General features: G+C 39.7%; 3 protein-coding genes across 11 annotated transcripts in view; 2 read left to right on the forward strand and 1 right to left on the reverse strand.

The window, feature by feature from the left end:
* Positions 1-6,809: 6,809 nt before the first annotated feature.
* LOC126612539 (receptor-like cytoplasmic kinase 185) lies at positions 6,810-12,696 on the reverse strand. Its single transcript, XM_050280977.1, has 8 exons — positions 12,329-12,696; positions 11,416-11,823; positions 9,940-10,311; positions 9,197-9,409; positions 8,344-8,721; positions 7,920-8,163; positions 7,689-7,836; positions 6,810-7,461 (listed from the first exon to the last, which is right to left on the reverse strand). The coding sequence occupies exons 1-8, from the start codon at positions 12,342-12,344 to the stop codon at positions 7,084-7,086; spliced, it is 2,157 nt and encodes a 718-aa protein (XP_050136934.1). The 5' UTR covers positions 12,345-12,696; the 3' UTR covers positions 6,810-7,083.
* A 1,075-nt stretch (positions 12,697-13,771) lies between these two features.
* LOC126612544 (DEAD-box ATP-dependent RNA helicase 24-like) overlaps positions 13,772-25,693 on the forward strand; it is a 37,399-nt gene continuing 25,477 nt past the window's right edge. Inside the window, exons 1-5 of one of the 5 annotated variants that reach the window (XM_050280990.1) lie at positions 13,772-14,631; positions 14,844-16,072; positions 17,189-17,228; positions 17,342-17,741; positions 17,828-17,864. In XM_050280990.1, the coding sequence (XP_050136947.1) occupies positions 14,016-14,631; positions 14,844-16,072; positions 17,189-17,228; positions 17,342-17,741; positions 17,828-17,864 (2,322 nt within the window). In that variant the 5' untranslated portion in view covers positions 13,772-14,015. Of the gene's footprint in view, positions 14,632-14,843; positions 16,073-17,188; positions 17,229-17,341; positions 17,742-17,827; positions 17,977-25,693 lie in introns of all 5 variants that reach the window. The other 4 variants (XM_050280991.1, XR_007619149.1, XR_007619150.1 and 1 more) reach the window with 4 other exon arrangements.
* Positions 20,540-23,753, forward strand: LOC126612546 (uncharacterized). 5 transcript variants are annotated; one of them, XR_007619154.1, is made up of 5 exons: positions 21,568-22,176; positions 22,312-22,409; positions 22,676-22,773; positions 22,949-23,619; positions 23,662-23,753. XR_007619154.1 is itself a non-coding variant. In XM_050280995.1 (3 exons), the coding sequence occupies exon 1, from the start codon at positions 20,857-20,859 to the stop codon at positions 21,529-21,531; it is 675 nt and encodes a 224-aa protein (XP_050136952.1). In that variant the 5' UTR covers positions 20,540-20,856; the 3' UTR covers positions 21,532-22,181; positions 22,312-22,409; positions 22,676-22,735. The 5 variants fall into 5 exon arrangements, 1 of the variants encoding a protein (XP_050136952.1); XR_007619152.1 differs by lacking the exons at positions 21,568-22,176; positions 22,676-22,773 and adding an exon at positions 22,494-22,591 and having other exon boundaries at positions 22,190-22,409; XR_007619151.1 differs by lacking the exon at positions 21,568-22,176 and having other exon boundaries at positions 22,190-22,409.

Raw genomic sequence — 25,693 nt, forward strand, 5'->3', positions numbered from 1 at the left:
CATTTCTTGCAAATACCCCTTCCAATGTCCATCCTTTCATAAAGAAAGTTTGTTCCCTTGGAGTTATTTATCTTCTTTATTTGACTTTCACCTTTGACTACATTAGTCATGGTCCCTAAACTCCCACTATCTCTCTTGAAACCTTTTTCAATTGTGTTATACACATCAAACAATTTGGAGAGTATGTGGTTATTGTTCACTACATAGTTTACCATAAACTTAGTGAACCATTAGGATAGGGGAAACAAAGGTGAAGTCCTTGCCTAGTTTCCGTCTCATTAAGTGGTTTAACACTTCAACACTCAATGATTCAAAATCATCATAAGTCCATGTTAATGGACTATTTTTGTCAACCAACCATTATGTTCTAAACATAATTACAAACTTTCAAGAGTTGTACAAGGCAACTCTCATTTCTTCATACAACAATTTGCAAGTGAAGAATCATGGCACATTAAGTGTCCATGCCTTTGTGCTTTCTTCTCAAGTTCTTTGTTCATTTAACAAAGAAACAAGCACTAAGTGTTTGCATTGACTAAGGGTTGTTCAAAGCAACTCTTATTTCTTCATACAACAATTTGTAATTGAAGAATTATGACATTAAAAGTGTTGTCCTCTTTATGATAGACCTTTTCTAACATATTCTTCTAATGATACATTATCAATAGGAAGATTGTGAGGATGAGACTACTTAGGTACATTTACAAGCCATTAAAGACAATCTATGGTTTTGTAGTACCAAGTCCGTAAACTAAACGTTCGGCTTTTATTTGTCAAGTGTTGGATAGCGTTTGCAAATATATTGGTAAACAAATACATAACGTATATAATTGATTGATTTTAAGCCATTTGATTCGGGTCTTTAAATCAAATAGCATCACCCACTATTTTTGGCAAATTCCATATCCCTCATTGGAATTCGAGAGTTTTGGATGAAACTCTTAGTAGGTTATGGGAGGCTCACTATTACCAAGCCCACCTCACGATGATACGATATATGGCTAGCAACAATAATAATGAGAGAGTACGCTTACTCATTTGCAACTAATGCAAGTACCCATCTTATTTGGCCTCTAGAGAATGTAACCTCACAATGATATGATATTGGTTCCATTGCACTTAGTTAAGTTCTTCCCACCATGCTTAGTTTGTGAAGGGGTTCAAGAATAGCCTCACGATGATACGATGTCGGCTATCCTCGTTGCCTACACTAACCTCATCATATGTTTATGGATTCCTCCTGAGTATAAGCATGCACTTTGTACTCCCCCATGATAGGGTGAAGCCGGTGTACAAGTCATAAACGATTGGAGCCACCACGGTGGAAGGCCTACGAAAGAGTGTTCTAAGCACTCTCACGCTTATCAACTTAATAATGGTTTGGTTGAGGGTTTTAGGTCTCATCACATACAAATATACATTTTAATCTCTATTAAAACAATTTTGGTCCTATTACAACTATTGGTCCATTGGATTGTTTTAGTTGTATATAATACTCCCACTATGCTTATAAAACGGTTTTTAAAGCAAGAGTATATGATACTACTAACATAACCTTTGCATTCATTTAATGGACTATATAGTTGCCTTAGGGCCTTAGGATGACTATGAACCTTTGTTTAGATTCAACACGAGCCTTGTGTTGAATCTCGGTCTAGGGATGGAGATTGATTTTAGTTACGCGTTTAATCACATTAAGGCGTGTTGTCTTAGGGGCGTTGGACCCAATTACTTCATTTTCATGCATATCATATAAAGCAAGAAAGAAATACTTCAAAGTAAAGGATGAGCTTATGCTCATTACAACATTTGCATAAAACAAATTACCTTAAAGTAAAGAAGGACTTATGCCCTTTTACAACATTTGATTAAATCAAATTACAACCAAAATCTAATCTACACATTCCCATGGTTCAAACAAATTTGAAACGCCTTTCACATAGCTCAATTATATTAGGCTTAGGTTCATAATCATCCTTTAATTAATTAACGCTTTAACTAATTAATTGAATGCAACATTTTCATTTGGTTTTTGTATCCATAAAATTGATTTAAGTGGAGCTAAACAAAATGAAAATCCAATTCTCATTTAAAGAGACAAAACAATTTTGTTCTCATCCTATTTGGGCCATCATGCAATAACCACAACTTTTTGGGCCATATTGCGAAAACATAAACTTTTGGGGTCACTTTGTAAAAACACAAAAGTCACTACTTCATGTAAATACAACTAGAACCCAAAATTTAAATAAATTCAAAAACTTCATTAAAGGAGCAAAACAATTTGTCCTTTAGCGTTTTTAGGCCTTAACGTCAAAACGTAAACTTTCGGGTCAAAGTACAAATACACAAAAGTATCAAAACTTTATGTAATTGCATAAAAGCCCCAAAAATACCCTATTTTATTAGGGTGGCCGGTTTTTAGGGATAAAAATGAGTGATGGGTGTTTTGATTTATTAGTTTTGTCAAAAAACAATCAAGTAGTGCTTTCACCTTTCATAAAAATAATATATGTTTTGATGATTGATGTTTCCATCATCATTTATACAAATATTTAACACTTTAAATACTTTCATAAAATTAATATATGTTTTGATGATTGATGTTTCCATCATCATTTATTCAAATATTTAACACTTTAAATACATGATAAATCATTTGAAAAACATATAACATAAACTTTATGAAATATTCAAAACTTTGAATCAAAACACAAAACCTTTTTGTTCTTGGCAAGAACATCAAGAACAATGAAGAACATCCATGAAAACCCATAAGAGCTCCATGAATGTTTTCAAGCCATAAAACTCAAATTTTCACCATTCAAAATGGTGTTAACATCCTAGGGTACTTAGGGGTTCCAAAAGTCACCTTAAAACCATTTTAACAAGACAAACATGAACCCAAAAAATCACCCTTTGGATTTGGCCGAAAATCCCAAAAATCATGGCACCAAATTTTAGCTCCAATATTCATCCTCATATGAACTACATCTACAACATTTGAGATGGCAAATTTTCAAACAAAATTTACATTCAAAGAAGCAAGAATAAAGCTTGTAACAATTACAACTTTTAAATCATAAACTTATGAACTACAAAACCCAAAAGGATTCACCAACTACTAGACCTAGGCTCTGATACCACTTGAAGGATTTATTTTGAAAAACATGTTCATTTGAGCAACATCATATAGCATGCAATTAACAATTAAAAGGCGGAATCATGCTTGCATGCACTCAAAAACAAAACATTACCATGAAATTCAAAGCCTAGTAGATTGGTGAACCAATAATCAACTCAAAACAAAGTGAGTTGAAATTAATACCTTTGTAGATTCCTCTTTGCATAAGCAAAGGCTAATCACCCAAAGAGATAGGGGCCTTCATTCCTTGCTTCTTAGATCCATGGATTTGGATGGAAGAATAGGTTTCTCCAAGTTCCCAAAATAGGGAACCTCTAAGTCTCTTCACCAAGGTTTGATTGTAGAAGAAATGAGTGACCTTGGAGTAGTAGGATTGCTAGATGTACCCTCCAAGGTGTTAGCTTCTTTAGAGAGAAAATGGAGAGACAATTCTCACCCATTTTCACCCAAAATAAACCCTTAATCACATTTTTTTGAATATTTTGTTATAAAGTCATTTATATAGTCACTTCTTTAAGTGACCTAAATAACCAAACAACCCTAATTCATCTTCATGGCCGGCCTACCTTGGGAATTTTGGGCTTTTGGGCCTTTGTGAATCTTTATTCATTAAGTTGTCATACAACTTAAGTCAATGGGCTTGACGTTCGAAGCCCATTGGGCCTTAAGGTCCAAAACTATCCCGAAGTCTTTAACGAACTTATTCGTTTGATTAATTAACATATTAATTAATCCTTGCCATAAATAAATGATTAAACCATTTAATCATTCTTACTCATTTCCGTTTAATCTTCAATCTCTACCTTTTACGGTGTGCGATCCATTAGGTTCCTTTTAGCGAGGCAGTGGGCGATTAAAACAATTTTACATCGATTGTGAATTGAAACAATTTTCAATTCTCCCTTTAGTGGTTATACACGTATAGGGCTTCCACAAACCATGGTTGACGCCTAGCAGCATGTCATGGTTACCCAAGCTAATCAGAAGAGGTTAGAGAACCTATTCAGTTCGGGATTACAAATGCAATACGGTCCTTCTCTAATCTAATACTCTTGACCACATTGTTTGGTATGATAGTTTATTTATTCATGTCTACTATCCAATGTGATTCATTTGCTTATATGATTTCCTTGAATGTGATTTGGAACGCATTCCCCAATCTCATTCATACTCTGGCCAGAGATTCCAAATCATATCATAGAGTATTCTCCCTCAACTGTTTGAAGGTTAGAGATCCCTTGTTGCGCATTTACTTGTCTCCATAGCTAAGTGGCTTAACCCCAACGATGCCGTGACACCCCTAGGGGGTGAATTAGACATAATCAAAGATTAAGGACTTAACCACAAGACAACTGTGATGCCTCAGGTCAAAGGACTACTTTGCATTATCCCAACCATGAGTTCTCATGTGACATGGAATATAAGAACTCTTCGTTGATCACGTTCAGTGAACTCATTCTCTTATTGAGCACCTACGTACTTGTCTTGATGTCACACACACCAATGACTCGAGACTAGTCACTCTCCCTGAGAGAAGACACAGTACGTACTGATCTTAACGGACTGTCAATGCCCAATTGGTAATCCTATGATCAGGAACATTTAGGATGTGTCTACGAAAGAATGGTCTCATTAATCTAACTTCATTAGATTGCATTCTCCCAATCACATATTCCTTGGACTTTATCGTTTAAGCATATAACATTTATATGAGACGGCTCAAACAATAATCTTTGCCCTTTATATGTTAAACTAGATTAGTTTAACATTTGAAATGTCCGTAAAGTATCATCATATGATTGGTTTTAGGGCACATTTCCAACAGTTCCAAGACCTCCGGTTTTGTGCATCAATATGTTTCATAAATATTGTCTAGTTCTTATTCCAGTTTCACAAATAGTGTATAGTCCAGTTTCATAAATAGTTTCCACCTATTGGTTTAGTTTTGGAAGTAATGCCTAATTCTTGTTTTCGTTTCATAAATAGTGTCTGCTTACTGGTCCAATTTCATAATTATTGGTTTGGTTTCATGAATAGTGCTTACTTATTGGTTGTTTAATTCTTGGTTCGGTTTCATAAGGTTTTAAACTTAGACCTTTTTTGGTCCTGTAAAAGCACCCATTGTGCCGAAAACGATGAACCCAAAAGTGATTATTTAGATCAAAACCTTGAGAAGATTATGTTCTCAATAATTATATTTAAAAAGTTGTATTACCAAATTAAAATTTTGTCACATTTTTTACATACCTACTATAATAAATGTAGTTCTCCATCCAATTTCTTTAGCTTGGGAGTCATCTTAGAGAAATTTTCCCTTGTGCCCATAACACAAATTTTATACCACGCGTTATTATGTAAGTGGTGAAAATTTTAATTTTTATGTTATTAATTGCTTAACACTAGAATCTCACAACTTGTATAAAGTGTATCACCCCGTGTTTCGAGCACATTGAAATGTTTCTCGTCATCATAACTGCTATTGGGAAACAACACCACAAAAATAAAATTGGAGAATGTATTTTTCGTATTTTAAGAAAAAAAAAAGAAAAAAAAGAAATCTATTAATGTATCTAACAATGGGAGAAAAAGGAGAAAAAAGTGGAGTGTGGAAGGGAAGAGAGAGAGACGTGCGCGCGCGCGCGCGGGGGGGGGGCACGCGCCCCAGTGCAAAGGGTGGGAGAAAAAAGTGGAGTGTGGAATGGAAGAAAGAGAGACGCGCGCGCCGGGGGGTGGGGGGCACGCGCCCCAGTGCAAAGGTGGGAGAAAAAAGTGGAGTGTGGAAGGGAAGAGAGAGAGACGCGCCGGGGGGGGGGGGGCACGCGCAGTGCAAGTTGGATTTTTTTTTAATTATTCTTTTGTTTTTATCATTAAATAAAATTAATAGGTGATTTTTTTTAAAATAAAATGTAAGGATTTGAAACTATTTTCATTATTCCTAGTGCAAGTTGGATTTTTTTTAATTATTCTTTTGTTTTTATCATTAAATAAAATTAATAGGTGATTTTTTTAAATAAAATGTAAGGATTTGAAACTATTTTCATTATTTTTTTTTAAATGTAAGAAATTTATATAGTGATAATAATTTTTACCACTTCAAATAGATCTTATTTCTATTGGAGAGGTGATATAAATGTTCGGTAAGAGTAGTATTTCTGTTCTTTTAAGAATAATGCTACACTGACAACATATATGTACATCTCACTAATATAGGTAGAGTACACCAACACATGTGAGTCTCATTTCTATTGTAAATATGATACAAATATGTGGGAAGAGTATCATTTTTAGTTCTTTAATTTAGTGGATTAAAACGTCAAACTTTAATTAATAAGAGGAATGTTACCCTTACCATATTTATACGGGATGTGCTATCCACACACCTTATTTTCCTTCTCACACACCCTTTGTTAATTTCTGTTCGTTGATTTTCTTCAATTCATCCGATCTGACGGCCAAAAATTAGAGGGGCATGTGAGAAGTAAAAAAATGTGTGGATATCACACCCCTATTTATACTACCTCTCCAATAGATGCGATTCACATGTGTTGGTCAACCTTACTTCCATGAGAGATGTGATATAAAAAATGTGGCAAGTGGGTGTTGCTGCATATGCGTAGTTTTGAACGAGTGCATGAGAGAACATGAATTTGAAAGACGAGGTAAATAAATAAACACGAAACTTTTGAACCCCAATTTCATGAAACAAGCTTACAAGGACTATACAAAATTTCATCCATCGTGCCGGAAACCGCTGCCCAGAGGAATATTGGACAGCGGTTTCCCACACAAGGACTGTAAAAAGACACTCGCCCCTACCCCCCAACAAAAATCACAATTACACAACCTGACCCATAAAAAATCAACAGGGGACTGCTCCTAAGTTGCTATACCGGAAAGTTTAGGGTACTTTGAACAGAACGTAGACTTCTGTTAAGTAATCATCGTCCTTCGTGAAGATCTTCAGAGAACACTGCTGCTCGAGAGACGTTGTCATTATCAAAGCCACTTAGACCAGAGTAAGGACCAGAAGAGAACATTGAAGATGACACATCGGATTCGTAGGTAGTTGAAGACTGCCTGTTATTGGGTCTGGTAGTGGAAGAGGTTAACATGGAATCCTGGTATTCTGTGATCCGTTGCACCATCTTCAGTGATTGTACCACTTCACCCATCGTAGGGCGTTGGCTTGCCTCAGGAGCAACACAAGCCGCTGCAATCGTGCAAACTCGTACAAAGTCTTCCGTCGGGTACTTTCCTTCAAGACTTGGATCAGCAAGCTCATCCAGCCTATCCTTGTCTCTAAGAATTGGCCTTGACTGGAACAGAAAACCCACACATCTCACTTTCCATTCCGACATTATAATGGAAAAATACCAATTGAGTATCATTTTGCACATGAGAAAAAGGTTACGCATTTATCGCTTATTTTTTCTGCTCTTTCTTTTCCCTAAAGAATAGTACGCTTGTTACGTTAAATCCGATCAAGATAAATGGTCATTTTGAAACATTAGAATGAGGGGGGCAATGCATGAATAATACTAACCCAAGTGACAAGATTCTCCTGTCCGGCTGGCTGTGACATATCTACAGGTTTTCTTCCAGTGAGTAACTCAAGAAGGACAACCCCATAACTGTAAACATCACTTTTAACAAGTAGGTGTCCAGTCATGGCGTACTCTGGAGCCACATACCTGTAAAATCAAATAGTTTACATCTTAGTGCATTCGAGATGGTAGAAATGACAAGGTTAAGGAGGGGAGAAATCGAAACCAACCCGAATGTTCCCATCACACGAGTTGAAAGATAGTTTGCTCTGCCTTCAGGAGCCTGTTTAGCCAGGCCAAAATCAGCAACTTTAGCATGAAAGTTGTTCTCAAGCAATATATTAGATGCTTTAAAATCTCTGTGGATGACACAAGGTTGTGAGTCCTCATGCAGGTAAGCAAGTCCTCTGGCAGCATCAAGTGCAATTTTCATTCGGGTGTCCCAATCCAAAGGACAATTTACTCCCAGGGGACCTGAGATGGGGAGTGAGTGAGAGGTATCAGTAATGCATATGGGAAAGAAAAAGTATGATTAAGATGTAAAATGTTTCCATTTTGAACTGCTACCCCCAAAACTAAAAAATTAAATGTATAAATTTAAAAGAAACAGTAAACTTTAGATGGCACATGACAACATGTGATCCGAGAAATTACCATGGAGCCAGGCCTCCAAGCTTCCATTTGGTACAAGCTCATAGCAAAGTAAGTTTTGTGAAGAGTCACGACTGCTATAGTAACCCACAAGTTTCACCAGATTACGATGATGCAGCCTGCTCAGCATTTCAACCTCAACCAAGAACTCCTTATCGCCCTGTTGCCCTCCATTGGTAAGTCTTTTAATTGCTACAGCTGTACCATCACTTAAGACACCCTTGAACACCTTGCCAAAACCACCCTCTCCGAGTATGCTTGCAGGTTCAAAGTTGTTTGTTGCTTGTTTAAGTTCTTCATATGTCAGAAATCGAGTGCTGCTTGGGTGAGGTAAAGGTCCTACTGCTGGTACTGTATCAACAGTCATCTGCTTTTCAGGGGCTGAAAAATGCCAAAAGGAAAAAGGAGGAAAAAAGGCATGAAATAAACAACTTGAAAAGGAACCCGGTACCATATCATGCAGAACGGACAAATTCAAGTTTATTTAAAAAAAAAAAAAAATCAGCAAAATTCTATTTCAGGTTTCTGTTCTTGGTGTTTCAAGCAACATTTTTCATAAGACCCTAATATTTTTTTTTCTTCAGCTAGTTAACTGGATTTAGATAATTGAAAACACAACTAATTTAAAAGCTTTAACTAAATTTATCCAGACATACTCGCACAAATAAGGTATAATTTACATTTACTTTTATTTTTATGTGGTAAGAATTTACAAGAATATTATAGTGGTGAAAATATCATCGTGACTGCATACTCTGAAAGTGTTAAGAAGAGGATAATACCGAAAATTATGGGAAAATATTGGGACCCAAAAAAAAACAAGCAAATGTACAAATCTGACAATTGAAACACATACCTGTTTCTATAGGAGAAGCTTTAGTCTTCTCTCGACGGAATGTGCACAAACAAAGTATGAGCACAGATATAATGGCAATGAACAGTATGCCAACGCCGATACCAATAATGAGATTCCAATTTGAATGCCTCCCTTTATCTGAAGCACTTGAGGATGTACCAGTCGGGGATGGATTTGCTGGGGCTTCCACTGGTGATGCAGCAATAACAGGAGCTTACAAAAGAAAAGAAAGAAGAGCATGTTAATATTCATACAAGCGAGTTAACTTCCTTGAAGCAAGTAAGCCGACTATTAAAATAAAGCATTCAACATCATTAGTAGTGAAATAAATTATTGCTCTACCCTTTCACAGTTTGAACAACGCAGACGCACACACAGATGCACACACCGCACACACGTACATGGAGCTCACCGTACACACACGCACATGGCGCACACCACACATGCAGCGTGCGCACACACACACATCTTTAATAGTGCAATAAACTATTGCTCTACAGATGCACGCATGCACGCTAACACACACACAATATACTGTATGGTAAAAGCAAACAGATAGCTAACTTGATGCAGATGGCACAAATTACCTATTGCAAAACTGTTACTATCAATTAAAAGAACGACAATATAACTATTTAGAACGTAAAATATTGCAGTCATATCACCATAAAGATTGACATCATACTGCAACCATATACAAGTATAGAAGATTCTAAAACATTAGGGTAACATGACAGAATTACCATGAGAAGGAGGTGGAGGCTTAAACCAAGTTATATTGAGGAGTTTGTAATCGCCCACTAATGCAGGGTTCAATTTAACCTTGTGCATGACAAGAGAAGAGTTTATTGCTGACGCATCACTTGCAGAGAAGCTGAGTCCTGAACTGGGAGTAATATCCATTGAAATATTTAATCTTGATAATCCGAGTACATAAAAGTTAATCAGCTCTATTTGAGAAACTTGCAAATGAAGCTCGGAAGCTAGTTCTTCAAGAAAAAGATTCCAATTAGGATTCTGTGAAACATTTAGGAGGAGAATGTCAAGCTTTATGGGATAAGCACATTGGCAACCCTGACTTCCCCGTCTCAGTACCATGTCTGGTTTGCAACAGTCTGGAAGGAATGAAAAAACACCTTTGTCAGTTTCAGCACAATTACATTATACTTTAATATGAAATTAAGACTTCTAGTGCTTCACTACAAGTAAATAACTTCAAAACATACACAGAATTTTAGGAAAAAAATGAAAGTACATAATACAGTGAAACATGGATAAGAAATCCATCAAGGAAGCACAACAACCAGTGCCTAACAAAAAAAAAAAATTTAAACCAAATCAAGACTCCCACCCAATTAAGATGTATACCAAAAGAAATCTCCCTACATTGCTTAAAAAGGCTTAAAGAGAGACTTAATATTTGATTCTCCAAAATATAACCACATTGTTCATCCTCTTTTCAAATGTCATTTTGTTCCATTCTATCCAAATAATTGAAATAGAAGCCAAAATTGCACATCATCAAAGTGTAATAGCCTTCTTCTTCTCCCCCATACCAAATAAGTTCGCAGTCAACAAAGAGAGACACTGTCATAATTTCTTGGCTAGATTCCACACCACTCCAAAAGACTTGCAACAATCTACTCCACACACACGCACGCAAAACATATACATATATAGGGTGGGATCTCTGTTTCCAAGAAAAGAAAAAGACCACATGTGGGGCACACTCTCAAAGTGATCCTGTTATCCGATTTAATAAGCTGGTCACCATTTTTAAGGCCACATATAAGGATCATTCTAACAAAAACATTAGCCAAATGAGAAACCATTTAGCCATCTTTACAGTGATTTAAAATAAGTATATGAACCAAAAATTATCATGATGGTAATTAATTAGACGTCCAATCATTCTTTATTTTGCTCATTTTAGTAAGGATGATCATTGAAGAAAGACATACAAAATAGAGACAGTTGAAATCACTGGACTACTGATGTGGATTGAGCCCCAACAATGTGGTACCTGTCTTTTCTTAGAACTATCAATCCCTTGTGAGAAGGGTTCTATATGTCTGTGTGTGCTTGTGTCATAAAAGAGCAAAAATCTAAGCATATTAATGATTATCTTACTTCTTTCAAGGTAAAGTAGCCATCTGAAATGATTGAATTTGCAAATAAATAAAAGGGGCTATAAGAATACAGTCCAGAGTGTAACTTACTGGAAATGGAAGGAGTGAGCGGGGGCTGTGCTAAACCAGAAGGAATTGTACCAGCACTCGACTGTGTTGGGGCGATATTCTTAAAGCCAGCAAGGGGAGGTGCCAAGCCACCCCTCTTCATTGACAGCTTTGACAATCGAGAAGCTGTAGGGGGGTGACCAGCAGTTATCAAGGGACCATAAAAAGGAGGGTGAGCGGGAGATTGAGCAACTGGCGCAGCATGTGGCAAGAAATTTTTTTGCCAGCGTCTATGGGTGTGGGACACTGATGCAGCCCAAGGTGCACTCGATGGAGATACTGACGGTCCTTCGAGTAGATCATAGTGTTCACTCGCTTCAGTGATGGAAATCACATAACAAAACACAAGCAACTGATTCATCAACAACCATTGCACCTTGCTCAATATTCCTGCATCGTTAATTCCAAATTAGAGTTCTAATACACCTATAAAAAACAACTCACGTTCGCAGAATACGAAAAGCTCTAAACTTGTTACCAATTTTGGGCTAATTGGCTAACGCAAATTATACCGAATGAACGAAGAAATTAAAACATTCCTCACTAACTGAGCCCTAATTGAATGTCTTTTCTAAGAAGGGGCAAAACACACACTAATTATTTTGCCTCGTTTTTGTTACTTTTCTTGGCATCCAAACAAAAGGAAGGCTCCAAAATTACTCTTTAAGAATACCCTCTTCGCCTTCTACTACTAGCAGCGAGCCCAAAAGCTTACTCGCTAAAATGTAATGGAAAATTCGAAAAAAAAAACAAACGACAATTAAATAATTAAATAGACACAATTAAGCTTCAACTAATCAAATATTCAACTGAGTCCTCACTTCAGAAATTGACCTAATCACGGAGATTATCGAAAATAACCTAAAAGAAAAAGAATTAGCGGTTGGGATAGAACCTGTGAGCTCAGACATCACCGACGCCGTCGATTACTCGGAAACGATTCAGATCTGAAACCAAAAGCGAGATCACACCGTTACCGAGCACAGACTTGAACACGAAGCAACACTAGAAGCTGAAACAATTCCTAACAGAGCCCAAGCTAGGATGATCCAACGGCGGAGAAGTCGCCGTGAAGATACGAACTCGGAATAGAAAACTCGGAGCAGTCGTAATCGCCATCGCCGAGTTGAATCGTTGGGACGGAGCGAGCTGAGTTCATGTCAGAGAGAGAGGAGAGAGAAAGGGAGGAGAGAGAGAGAGGGGTTAGCTAGCTGTTGGAGGAGTCGTTGGGTTCACTCTGTTATCAGTGCCGCTGAAGCTTTTTGCTTTTTCTTTTTTAATTTTTTTTTTTATATTTTTTGGGTATGGGGACGCGCACGGGCTTTTTATTCGTGGCTAACGTGCGCCGACTGTTAACGGAAAAAGTAAAACAAACAAATTAACGGTAAGAAAGGACGTTGGGTTGTCTGCTCTCGGCAGGAATAAGTTGGTTGGGATATTGCGTGGCGGCAGTACGCGCCAATGAACAGGCGTTTTTGTGATTTGTGAGAAGAAATTCAAGAAATTATAAAAATGTCTATGTTTTCACCATACAAAGTACAAACACGCAAAGGTTACAATAAATTAACTAATGTTGTAAACTAAATTTTGTTAACTAGGGATCTTTTCGACTCTTAAAATAGTACAGGTCCGAGAAAGACAAAATAAAGGCTTAAAGACAATCCAAATATAAAAAAAGAAAGAACGAAGTCTAAGAGAACTAGGGAGACAACTCCTAGCAATGTGGATGACCGCTTAGCGGTCTGGTTTGACCATTAGCAAAGAGCCAAGCACATTTTCATAAAATATTTTACAACCGTTGGAGGCAAATTGGGAGACTAACAACTTTATGGCACTAAGTCCTAGAAACAGGCTTACTCTAACACCAGCCCTAGGCCACGTGTTGGTCATCAGCAAGGGCATAAGCTTATGAAGGGACATAAAGGATGTCAAACCAAGCACTTAGGATGGTTTTCTGTTGACTTAAAAACCAAGCAAGGTGTTTGGTACATGTTAGTCCAAAAAACCATACAATTAGGCCTGAACAGATGTCGCTTCATCCTCACGTGTTGGTTGAACAATGATATAGTAGCTAGCAAGCCGTGTCTATGCATTTTTATGCATTAAACTTTAGAGCGGTGGAATACTTGAGCCCATATACTTTTGGGGCTCACTTAGGACTTACATAAAGAGGACTGAGTACCTCTTATCTGTCGGACACCAAGATTAAAAAGTATATGGCAAAAAAAAATGATGTTATTTGAAGCTTACAATTTTCCGATTGCCACAAATTGGGCCGGGCCAAGAAAGCCCAACGATGTAAAGGAACCGAAAGAGAAAAGAGAACCAATCAGCACTCGAACCCGAACTAGCCAGCCGGGTCCGGTTCTCCCAAATCTTACAGATTGTCGGCGGCCGTTCCCTCCCTCCGCCTCACTACTTCTCGTTACACCCGCTCTCTCTCTCTCTCTCTCTTCACAGCTCAAACCCGCAATCAATTTCAAACCCTAGACGTTAGGGTTTATCAATTTCAATCTCTTTCTCTCTCCCAAGTCCAATTTAGGGTTTGCGTCACTGGAACAGAAGCTGACAAATTTTCAAAAATGTCGAAGAGAAAATTCGGATTCGAAGGCTTTGGCATAAACAAGCAATCCTCCTTCGACTTCGAGCGGCCCCAGCAAGCCCCTCAGCGGCTCTACGTCCCTCCGTCGTCGCGCGGCGGAAACAGCCACGACAACTACGAAGACGCCGACCTCGACAACATCGATTACGACGACAACGATGGTTCCAAGGACCCCGGGAGTGAAGACGACAACCATGGAAACGGTGGTGGCGGTGATGAGGAAGTCGATCCTCTGGATGCTTTCATGGAGGGGATTCACGAGGAGGTGAGGTCAGCTCCGCCGCCGAAGCCGAAAGCGAAGGCCGAGAAGTACAAGGACGATGAGGAGGAGGATCATATGGAGAGTTTTCTGAGAGCTAAGAAGGACGTGGTGCTCACGCTGGCATCGGATGCTTTACACGCCGGATATGACTCCGATGAGGAGGTATATGCGGCCGCCAAGGCCGTCGATGCCGGGTTGTTGGAGTACGATTCAGATGATAATCCCATTGTTCTGGACAAGAGGAAGATCGAGCCGATTCCAGCTCTCGATCATAGTTCAATTGACTACGAGCCGTTTAATAAGGATTTTTACGAGGAGAAAGAGTCGATTTCAGGTAAATTCCAACCGAACTGAGAATTTTGTTTCTTTCATTTTTTGTTTCCATTAAAAAAAAAAATATATTTTTTGTTTTGTATTGAATTTAGTCGATATGCATAGCAAAGTATTTAAATTTGAGTGAGAGAGAATATAGACTGACAGAAGTTCTCAAGGAGAAATTTGAATTGGAAGACTGGAGTTAACTGATGTTTAGTTTTCCTTCTTTAGGGATGAGTGAGGAGGATGTTTTTGAGTACAAGAAAAGCTTGGCCATCCGTACGTCGGGTTTTGATGTACCGAGGCCAGTTAAGACATTTGAAGATTGTGGATTTTCTTCACAACTCATGGCTGCCATAAAAAAACAAGACTACCGAAAGCCGACGCCAATACAATGCGAAGCTCTACCCATAGTTCTTTCCGGGAGAGATATAATTGGTATTGCGAAAACTGGTTCTGGAAAGACTGCCGCTTTTGTCCTTCCGATGATTGTCCACATTATGGATCAGCCAGAACTTCAAAAAGAAGAAGGTCCCATTGGAGTGATATGTGCTCCTACTAGAGAGCTAGCGCACCAAATATACTTAGAGTCCAAAAAATTTGCGAAATCACATGGGATACGTGTCTCAACTGTATATGGTGGAATGTCTAAGCTTGATCAGTTCAAAGAACTTAAGGCAGGATGTGAAATAGTTGTTGCTACTCCTGGGAGATTGATAGACATGCTTAAAATGAAGGCACTGACAATGCAAAGGGCAACTTACCTAGTACTTGATGAGGCTGATCGGATGTTTGACCTTGGGTTTGAGCCTCAAATTAGATCTATTGTTGGTCAGATTCGGCCAGACCGACAGACATTGCTCTTTTCTGCGACAATGCCCCGTAAAGTTGAAAAATTGGCTAGGGAGATTCTCTCAGATCCTATAAGAGCTACAGTGGGTGAGGTGGGAATGGCCAATGAGGATATCACTCAGGTTGATCATGTAATTCCTTCTGATGATGAGAAGCTTCCCTGGCTTCTTGAGAAGTTACCTGGAATGATTGATGAGGGTGATGTTTTAGTATTTGCTTCAAAAAAAGCTGCAGTGGATGAGATCGAGTCACAGCTTGCTCAGAAAGGTTTTAAAGTCACAGCTCTGCATGGTGACAAGGACCAGGCATCTCGGATGGATATTTTGCAAAAATTTAAATCTGGCATTTACCATGTTCTTGTTGCAACTGATGTTGCTGCTCGTGGTCTTGACATCAAGTCAATTAAGTCAGTTGTGAACTTTGATATTGCAAAAGACATGGACATGCACGTCCATCGAATTGGTAGAACAGGTCGGGCTGGTGATAAGGATGGCACTGCGTACACTCTTATTACACAGAAAGAGGCACGTTTCGCCGGCGAGTTGGTTAATAGCTTGGTTGCTGCTGGTCAGATTGTCTCCACGGAGCTCATGGACCTTGCGATGAAGGTAATTTTGCAGTACTATTAACAATTTTTTTTGTGGTTTATATAGCGAGTTTATACATGCATCCAACTACCTGCCTTTTTGTTTTAGAGATGGTGGTTATAACCATAGTTTGTAATCCTATAATGCATTTAAGGCGAATACAAGTTATTAATATGTTCTCTGGTAAAACGTGCTCTTTTAATGCAATCTGGATTCTGGACAATTACACCTACAGGTGTTTGTCTCACAAATAAACTACGTTACTTTCACTCTACTATATAGGTGCATAGGTTGCTTCTGATTTAGAGTGCGCTTTCGAGAGAGATGGATTTGATGACCATTTGGTCTTCAAGGCCTTGTTTTGGAAAGCTTCAGTTTGTCCTTGGAATTACAGGGATTTTGAGATCGTTGACTTCATAATGTCAAGATAGTCAATTTCAGGAAAAGTGCTTAGTTTAGAGAGAGAGTAATTAGACAGTCTTTAGTAGTCCCATCTTTACTTCGTACCATGCTCTGCATAGAAAAGGGGTTGTTGGGGGTGTATGTTGGCTTGTTGGGTTGTGTATTGAAGCATAGAGATGAATTGAAGAGGAAGCTCTGTCTGGGGACTTATTAGCTTTTTATGTATTATTAAGCACTTGCTTGCATTCTGGGCTACCAATACATCGGTTGAGGCCAACCAATTTGCATTGAAGAACAAAGAGAAAAATTGCATATTAAGTACTAAATCTTAATTACCACATGGACCCTTAGTAAAGTGTCACTTATTTTCCCTTGTGCCAATATATCTCATATACATAAATGCACAGCTTATCATGATAGGTGGCTGCACCTGCATTAGTTTTAGAAGTTTTACACTATGAGAGCCACTCATGCATCATTTCTTCAGTCTTGTGACTTTTAATTCTTGCTTGCTGCTTGTAGCTTTGTATTTCACATCCCTCATAAATACACTGGTTTCCATCTCCTACATGGATGTGCATCTTTATAGTTATTTTGGGTGCACCTCGTCTGTGGAACTTTTGTTGCCTTCCCTTACTATGTTTCTTGTTTGATAGCTTTAGATGTTAGCATGAGATGTTAGATTTCAGATCTTACATTCTCTATTTTAATGGGATATACCTTGTTTATTATCAGGATGGTAGATTCAGGTCAAAACGTGATTCAAGAAAAGGAGGTATAAACTTTAATCATATTAAAGTTTCAATTTTCTTAAGATTCTTTTGCAATTTCATATTAAATTAGCCTTTTTCTGTAATTTCAAATGATGATATTATATGGATTCTGCAGGTGGAAAGACAGGTAGAGGAAGGGGCGGCGGTGGTCGAGGTGTGCGTGGGGTGGATTTTGGTCTGGGTATTGGATATAATACGGAGTCCAATAGTTCTTCATCGAATACTGTTCCTAGTCGATCTGCCGCAGTAACTCCTCAGAGGACAGGAATGATGTCTCAGTTCAAGACTAAATTTGTTGCCGCTTCATCTAACTCTCCAAGTCAAGGTTCAGCTAACAACTCTAGTGTGCCCAACAGACCGGCATTACGAGGATTTGTATCCGGTGGTTCAATCGGTGGGGATGTATATAGAACTCAGACAGCCAGTACAATTACTCCTGCTCCTCCTACATCAGTGGTAAATAAAACTGCTGCTCGGAACACCGGAGCAAATACAAGTCAGAAGGCCTCCGAAAGGTTAATAAAACTGATGCTCGGTTAGAATTTTCAATGTCTTTACGTATTTGATTGGTGCTGATCAGTTTCATTTGTGTCTATTGCAGTTCTAGAGATAAACCTAGAGAAAGGCGGCGGCGCTCCGGTTGGGACTGTTAACCGTCCAGTTGAACTCCACCACTCTCACATCGTGAATGACGAGTTTTGTTTCTGTTGTAGATTAAGTCCTGATATGCCTGTATTATTGTTGATCTTGGTCACTTTCTTTGTCGCTGTGTTTTTAAGTTAAAAGAAATATAAGATTTTGTAACTTGCTGCACAAATAGTAGATGGTCTAAAAGATTGTCGGTTTAAATCATTGAATACGTTATAAAGTGGGCCTCACAAAAGGGTTTGTCAAAAGTTGTGTTAAAAAATGTGGTGTTTCACATCTCTGCTCCATATGTTATTTTTATTGATCACTTCGAATTACTTATTAACTCTGTTGATGCACAAAATCTGTGAGGACTTTGGACCAACAGAAAATGTTGAATTTACGACCTTCGCTAGATTGCTCCGGTCATTAGTATAGATAGATGTGTAAATGGATAAAGACAGGGAAGAAAACGACACAAGATGTACGTGGTTCGCCCAGATTAGCTACGTCCACGGAGTAGAGGAGTTCTTATTAGTAGTGAAGGGCTTACACAAGTACAAGGGATCAAGCTCTCAATTTAGTGAGTTTTTGTGAATGATTTAACACAAATGGCATTAGGCAATATTGTGGGGGAATGACCCCTATTTATAGAAAAACTTGTAGTTTTGTCACATTGACATGTGCCATGTTATGATTGGTTCTTGATGTCGACACGTGCTGCGCTCTGATTGGCTTCTAATCTTGACACGTGTCGAGTAGTGATTGGCCTCCTGGTCGGAGGGGAACTCTTCTGGGTCCTTGACAGTATAGCGTTGGCCGGTGCTCGGTAGTTTCGGGATTGGTCAAGTATGGTACAAACAGTGCTCCCCTAAGTTCCCGAGTGAGGGAAGCTCCTCGGTTGGGGACTTGCAAGATCCAAGCCGCTGAGTAATCACGAAACTTCTAAGTACCGAGGTGTGGTATCGTCTTCACTTGCCTTATCTTTCTCATAGGTAGACGTGGCATCTTCTCTGGAAGTACGCTTCCTCCATCCAGGGGTGGTATCTTTAACCGATGAAGATGCACAAGGTAATATATCAATTTCACTTGAAGCTTACTTGTAGTTTCGGGCTTGGTCAAGTGTGATACAAACCCTATAGTAGGAGTCCCCCAAGTCGCCGAGCTAGGAGATCTGCCGAAAGAGGTGACAGACAAGGTAAGCAGTCAAACTTCCAAGTAAGCAACCCAGGATCAGAGGTTTGACTTCGGCTTCCGGTTGATTGTTCTCCTTCTCCTTGTCTCTCATTCAACTGCCAGGATAAGGAGAAGCAAATGGATAAGAGATGATATGAGATACTTTTGCTTTTGAAGAAGTAACTTTCCACAGGCTTATTCTTGAACTGTGCTGGAGGGTTTTCTGGTGCCCTTCAGAGTATAAGGCCGACTCAAAAATTTGAGGGTCAAAACAAGTCCATCAAATCTAGAGTACGTTCGACCTTGATGATATGGGATACTTTTGCTGTTGACGGAATAATGAATGTGGTATGGAAAGGTGTCGTGCTGTAGTGATCTGTTTCAGCTCACCGTTGAACCTTCTGCTTCAATCTTTTGCATGGCAGAAGTGGTGTGCAACCTTTGCATTTAAATGGTCCTTCAGAACATTCCTTCATAGTGACTCATCCACGCTTGGCAGCTTCAGTGTAAAGAGCCAATATCTGATCAACTGTCATGAGGTATTTGCCGGTGGAATTCGTGACCTTGACAGCAGTTGAGGATGAGTACTCGAGAACAATGCTAAGTAAGCAACCAGGCAAAGGCTCCAGGCAGTCAGTTCCAAATTGGAGGTTTGATTTCAGGTTCCGACTGACTGCTCTCTTTCTCCTTGTCCTGCAGGTGTGGACAAGGACAAAGACAAAGACAGGGAGAAAGCATGATATGGGATACTCTTGCTTTCGACCCTGATGATATGAGATACTCTTGTTCTTGGTGTGGCTTATTTGCTGAGGTATTATCGGGGGGGAAATAAAGCTGAGTATTTCGAGAGGTTATGTTGAGGGTGCCTTTTCGAATGCGAGAAAGGGTTGAGCATTTTTGCAGGTTTGCCTGTCCGTTGAGGAGGGAGGTCAATGTATATAGGGATTTCCCAATAACAAGTAGTAATGCTATTCCTTTACCCTTCTTGGTCACAGCAATGTAGTGGGAGCTGCCAGCTTCACGTGTTTTAATTTTGTCAGAGCACTTTGAAAAAGTGGTATGTGGTATCTGGAAAGCTGATGTTACGTGTGAAGATTACAGACAAGCTTTATCTAAGGAAATCTGGCTTTCGAAGTTCTGAGAGTTGTGCCTCTTCGGTTTTCGAACAAGCAATCCCGTCGAGGATCTGACTCTCGAGATTCGGAAAGCGGTGCTACTCCGGTTTTTGAGAAAGTAATTATGTTGGGAGTCTTTTCTCGAATGTGAGTAAAGGTTGGACGTTCTTGCCAACCTGTCTTGCCGCAAAACACGGAGGTTGACACACATAGGGACTTTCCAGTTGTCAAGCAGTGGTGCTGTTCCTTTACCCTTATGGGTAATAGTAGGGTAGCTGGAACTTCGAAATTCTCGTGCCTAAACTTTGTCAGAGATCTTTGACAAAGTTATATGTGGTACCCGAGGAGTTGATGGTGCATATGGAGAGCGGTGCTTGAACAGTGAGATTCACGTGCTTTCTACTTCACCAGAAATCTTCGACAGATTGCCCGTAATTTCCGCAAAGCTGAGTGTGCATGTGACAGGTGCTGACGAGGCTGAAAAAGCAGGTGCTTCTTCGATTTCTGAGATCGGCCCTCGTGGTCTCTGAGCAGCCCAGCTTTTGAGAAAGCAAACGCCTCTTCGATTTCTGAAGCTCCGTCGAGTGCAGATTTTTATAGAGGCTGACATTAAGTTCCACAGCACATTTGAATCTCTACCAGTAGAAGCTCATTTCTTGCACTTCTAAGATCTTGATTTGTCTGACCTCTTCCCTCTTCAACACATTTGAAAATGTCTGGACCCTCCGACCGTCGTTTTGACTTGAACCTTGGAGAAGAGACAGCCACGCCTTCTCCAGACAACATATGGCGCCCATCCTTCATATCCCCTACTGGTCCTCTTACCGTTGGGGATTCTGTGATGAAGAATGATATGACCGCTGCAGTGGTGGCCAGGAACCTTCTCACTCCCAAAGATAACAGACTACTTTCCAAACGGTCTGATGAGTTGGCTGTTAAGGACTCTCTGGCTCTTAGTGTTCAGTGTGCAGGTTCTGTGTCTAATATGGCCCAACGCCTATTTGCTAGAACCCGCCAAGTTGAATCATTGGCTGCTGAAGTGATGAGTCTCAAACAGGAGATTAGAGGGCTCAAGCATGAGAATAAGCAGTTGCACCGGCTCGCCCATGACTATGCTACAAACATGAAGAGGAAGCTTGACCAGATGAAGGAATCTGATGGTAAGGTTTTACTTGATCATCAGCGGTTTGTGGGTTTGTTCCAAAGGCATTTATTGCCTTCGTCCTCTGGGGCTGTACCTGGTAATGAAGCTTCAAATGATGAACCTCCAATGCCTCCTCCTTCTGGGGTTTTGTCAAGTACTGAGGCTCCGGATAACCACCCTCCGGTGCTTTCTCTTTCTGGGGCTCTACCGACTGCTGAGACTTCCCCTAAGCAACCTTTGTGAAGGCTCCCTTTTGTTTGTTTATTTTGACTCATGTATATGTACATATTTGTGGCTTATCGAAAATATTAATAAATAAGTTTTGCTTCATTTCAACATATTGTGTTAAATACACCAAAGCTTTCTTCATAAAGTTCTTTGAATTTTTGCTTTTGTTGAAACCTGTATTGTTGAAGCTTTGTGAGTGAAGCATGTAGTTTGAGGTAGTGTTCCCTTAATTTCCCGAGTAAGGAAAACTTCTCGATTGGGGACTTGAAAAATCCAAGTCGATGAATAGTCGCGAAACTCTTGAGTACCGAGGCTTAGTAGCATATGGCGGGAGTCCCCCAAGTCTCCAGTCGAGGGAGTTGACGAATGAGGTGTCTAGCTAGTAGTCAATGTCATGAGTAGGAAAACTTCACTTGTTTCTTTTCGAAATGGTAACCCAGGGCTCTTTCTTCATATATTGTTTTTTGTTATGAAGATGTGTTAGGCCCAAAGAAGTGGAGGCCTAGGCCCTTTTTTTTTTTTTTTTTTTTTTTTTTTTTTTTTTTTTTTTTTTTTTTTTTTTTTACTCCCTCCCTTTTTCTTTGGAATGTTTGTACAGATATCTATAATGTGGCCTTTGTCATGATTTTGGAGGATGGGTGTATTCGAATCCAATGAGGGGTAGGGTATGACTCATTATCATGTGCCATGATTTTGTCTTCCTTTAGCTTTTCTTTTGCTTTGCTTTACCATTTTTGCTTTCCTTTAGTCTTCCTTTAGCTTTTCTTCAATATAACACCATTTTCTGTGGCTCAGATCGCAAAACCATCTTCATGAAAGTTGTTCCTTAGCTCGTGAACTACAACATATCCGAATTGGAGATCCATCGGAGCAGTACAACTCCAGAAATTCAGGTATGATGAGTGATTGTTCGTCATTTGTATATCAACGCGTCAGACTTGTTGTGAGCTTCAAAAACTCCATTTTCTCTTGCTCAGATCAACATACTTTCTTCATCTAAGTTGTTCCTTAACTTGTGAACTACAACATATCCAAAATTGAGATCCCTCGGAGCTGTATAACTCAAGAAATTCAGGTATGATGAATGATTGTTCGTCATTTGTATATCAACGCGTCAGACTTGTTGTGAGCTTCAAAAACTCCATTTTCTCTTGCTCAGATCAACATACTTTCTTCATCGAAGTTGTTCCTTAACTTGTGAACTACAACATATCCAAAATTGAGATCCCTCGGAGCTGTATAACTCAAGAAATTCAGGTATGATGAATGACTGGTTATTATTTTTCTGTCAACCCGTCAGATTTGTTGTGAGCTTCGAAACTCCATTTTCTATTGTTCAGATCAGCATGCTTTCTTCATTGAAGTTGTTCCTCATCGTCTCTTTCATAACATATCAAAAATTCAGAATGAACTAATGGTTAAATATTTCCAGATCTTCGAAACATCACAGCAGCTTCGAAATCTGCAAGAATCCGACTGTCATGTTTGGAGCTTCAACACTTTAATTTCCGTCGCTCAAACAGAAATGGTTCCTTCTTGAAAGTTGTTCATATGCTCAAGAACTATAGGGTGTCCAAAATTCAGCTCCATTGGAGAAGAGCAGAGGTTGCAGAAATTTGATAGATGAAAGGAGGCGGAAGAGGGAGAGAGAGAAAAAGTCTCTTGGGTTGGATTTCTATTTTGGGGCAGATTCCAATTTTTGTAGCACCTTCATTATTGATGAATTGCTTGTACTTTTGTCCATTATGAAACTTGGGACTTTGGCTTGTTGTTGGATCTATTATAATATGTTTGGGAACATATATAAGTGAATAAATAAGAAGGAAAATTTTGGGCCCTTGTGGGTGTAAAACAAAAAATGTTTATGTTTACCCAAGTGTTTTTGTACAAGTTCAAGGGCATCTTGGGTTTTGTGAACAAAATTTGTTTATTTGGAGCAAGGTTTTGTGTTGAAGCTTTGTAGGTGAAGCTTTGGTGTTGAAGCTTTCTAGGTGAAGCTTTGATGGTGAAGCTTTGTAGATGAAGCTTTGTAGATGAAGCTTTCGAGGTGAAGCTTTGATGGTGAAGCTTTGTAGATGAAGCTTTCTGGGTGAAGCTATGTAGGTGAAGCTTTGTAGGTGAAGTTTTTTGGCTGAAGCTATGTAGGTGAAGCTTTGTAGGTGAAGTTTTTTGGCTGTGTATGAATAGATCTATTGTTTGGATATAAGCCATTGTTTGGTTGTTCCTTTCTTTGTATAGTCTTGTCGACACATAATTAGATTTTGTTTCGTGTTGGATATATCTGCTTTGAGGTTTCAACACTTGAGTGTTCCATTGTTAGGAATGTAAAAGAGTGAGGGCCGAGTTGGCTAAATTACCTCTTTATTGAATTCATTGCCAAATGGCCTTCATTACATAGGATGCCGAACGGCTATAGCTCAACACTTGTACATCGTGAGTCTATTTGTAGTAGTACTTCAAGTGATCAGCGTTCCATGGATGGCCAAGGGTCTTGCCATCGGAGCTTCTAAGTGTGTAAGAGCCAGGGCGACTGATGCCAATGACTTCATACGGTCCACCCCAGTTTGGACTAAGTGTGCCTTCACTCGGGACTCTGTCGCAGAGTAATCTTTTCTTTAAGACCCAGTCTCCTATTTTGAAAGAACGAGGTTTGACCCTAGAGTCATAATAGTTGGAGATGCGCTGCTTGTAGGCGACATTCCTCAAGTGAGCTTGGTTTCTGTGTTCCTCGACTAAATCCAAGTTGAGGGTGAGTTGTTTGTCATTTTCACTTTGAATGTAGTTCTGGACTCGGAATGTTGCTTGCTCGAGCTCAACAGGGACAACCGCCTCTGTGCCAAAGGCAAGTGAGAATGGAGTTTCTCCTGTTGAAGTCCGATATGAAGTGCGATATGACCAAAGAACTTGGGGTACAAATTCTGGCCAACAGCCTTTAGCTTTGTTCAAGCTGGTTTTCAAAGTGCGCTTGATTATTTTGTTGATGGCCTCAACTTGTCCATTAGACTGGGGATGAGCTGGAGAGGCAAAGCATAAGTTGATGTTGAACTTAGAGCAGAACAACCTGAACTTCTTGTTGTCAAACTGTCGCCCATTGTCAGTGACTATCGCATTGGGAATGCCGAATCTACAAAGGATGTTCTTCCACACGAAGTCTTCTATCTTTGCCTCAGTAATGGTTGCCAAGGGTTCTACTTCGGCCCACTTTGTAAAGTAGTCCACTGCAACGACTGTGTAACAGACTTTGCCCTTCCCTGCCGGCATTGGGCCGATCAAATCAAGTCCCCACTGGGCGAAGGGCCAAGGGCTGATCATAGGAGTAAGAGGCTCTGGAGGGGAATGAGGAATAGTTGCATATCGTTGACATTTGTCACATGAGCGGGATACTTTGATGACATCCTGGTGGAGTGTTGGCCAGTAATATCCTTGGCGAAAAGTCTTGTGTGCTAGGGACCGAGATCCAGCATGATCTCCACAGACTCCCTCATGTATTTCCCAAAGGACGATTTCCGCCTCGGCAGGCGTAAGACACCTTAAGTATGGCAGGCTAAAACCTCGCTTATAGAGTTGATCATTGATGATCAGGTAGCGGGTAGACTTGTATCGAATTTGCTTAGCCTGGACTTTATCATTTGGGAGGGTGCCATGAGCAAGGAAATTATAGATCGGGGTGATCCAACTATCCCCCTGTTGTAAGTTGCATACTTCTGCGGCCATGGTGCTTGGTGTTGCCAACAGTTCGACATGAATTTTTCTTCCAATCTTGTCTTCCACAGCTGAGGCGAGGCGAGCCAGGGCGTCTGCATGACTGTTTGCCGCTCGAGGAACTTGGGTGATCTGGTAGTGGAAGTGCTTGAGCAAAAGTTGTGTTTGCGCAAGATATGCTGCCATGGAGCTGTCCTTAGCATCAAAGTTGTTGGTAACCTGGTTGACCACTAATTGGGAGTCACTGAAAATATCAATTTGTTTAACCCCGAGGTGTTTGGCCAAACGTAATCCTGCTAGAAGGGCTTCATACTTGGCCTCATTGTTTGATGCCTTGAATTTGAAACGAAGAGCATACTCCATTGCTACTTTGTCGGGCGTAGTCAAGACTAGTCCCGCTCCACAGCCCTGTTGGTTGGATGAGCCATCAACATACAGACTCCATGCTGAGGTCGTTGATTCTACTTTCTGAGCT

Source organism: Malus sylvestris, chromosome 17 (assembly GCF_916048215.2).
Source record: "Malus sylvestris chromosome 17, drMalSylv7.2, whole genome shotgun sequence".
Classification (NCBI taxonomy): Eukaryota; Viridiplantae; Streptophyta; class Magnoliopsida; order Rosales; family Rosaceae; genus Malus; species Malus sylvestris.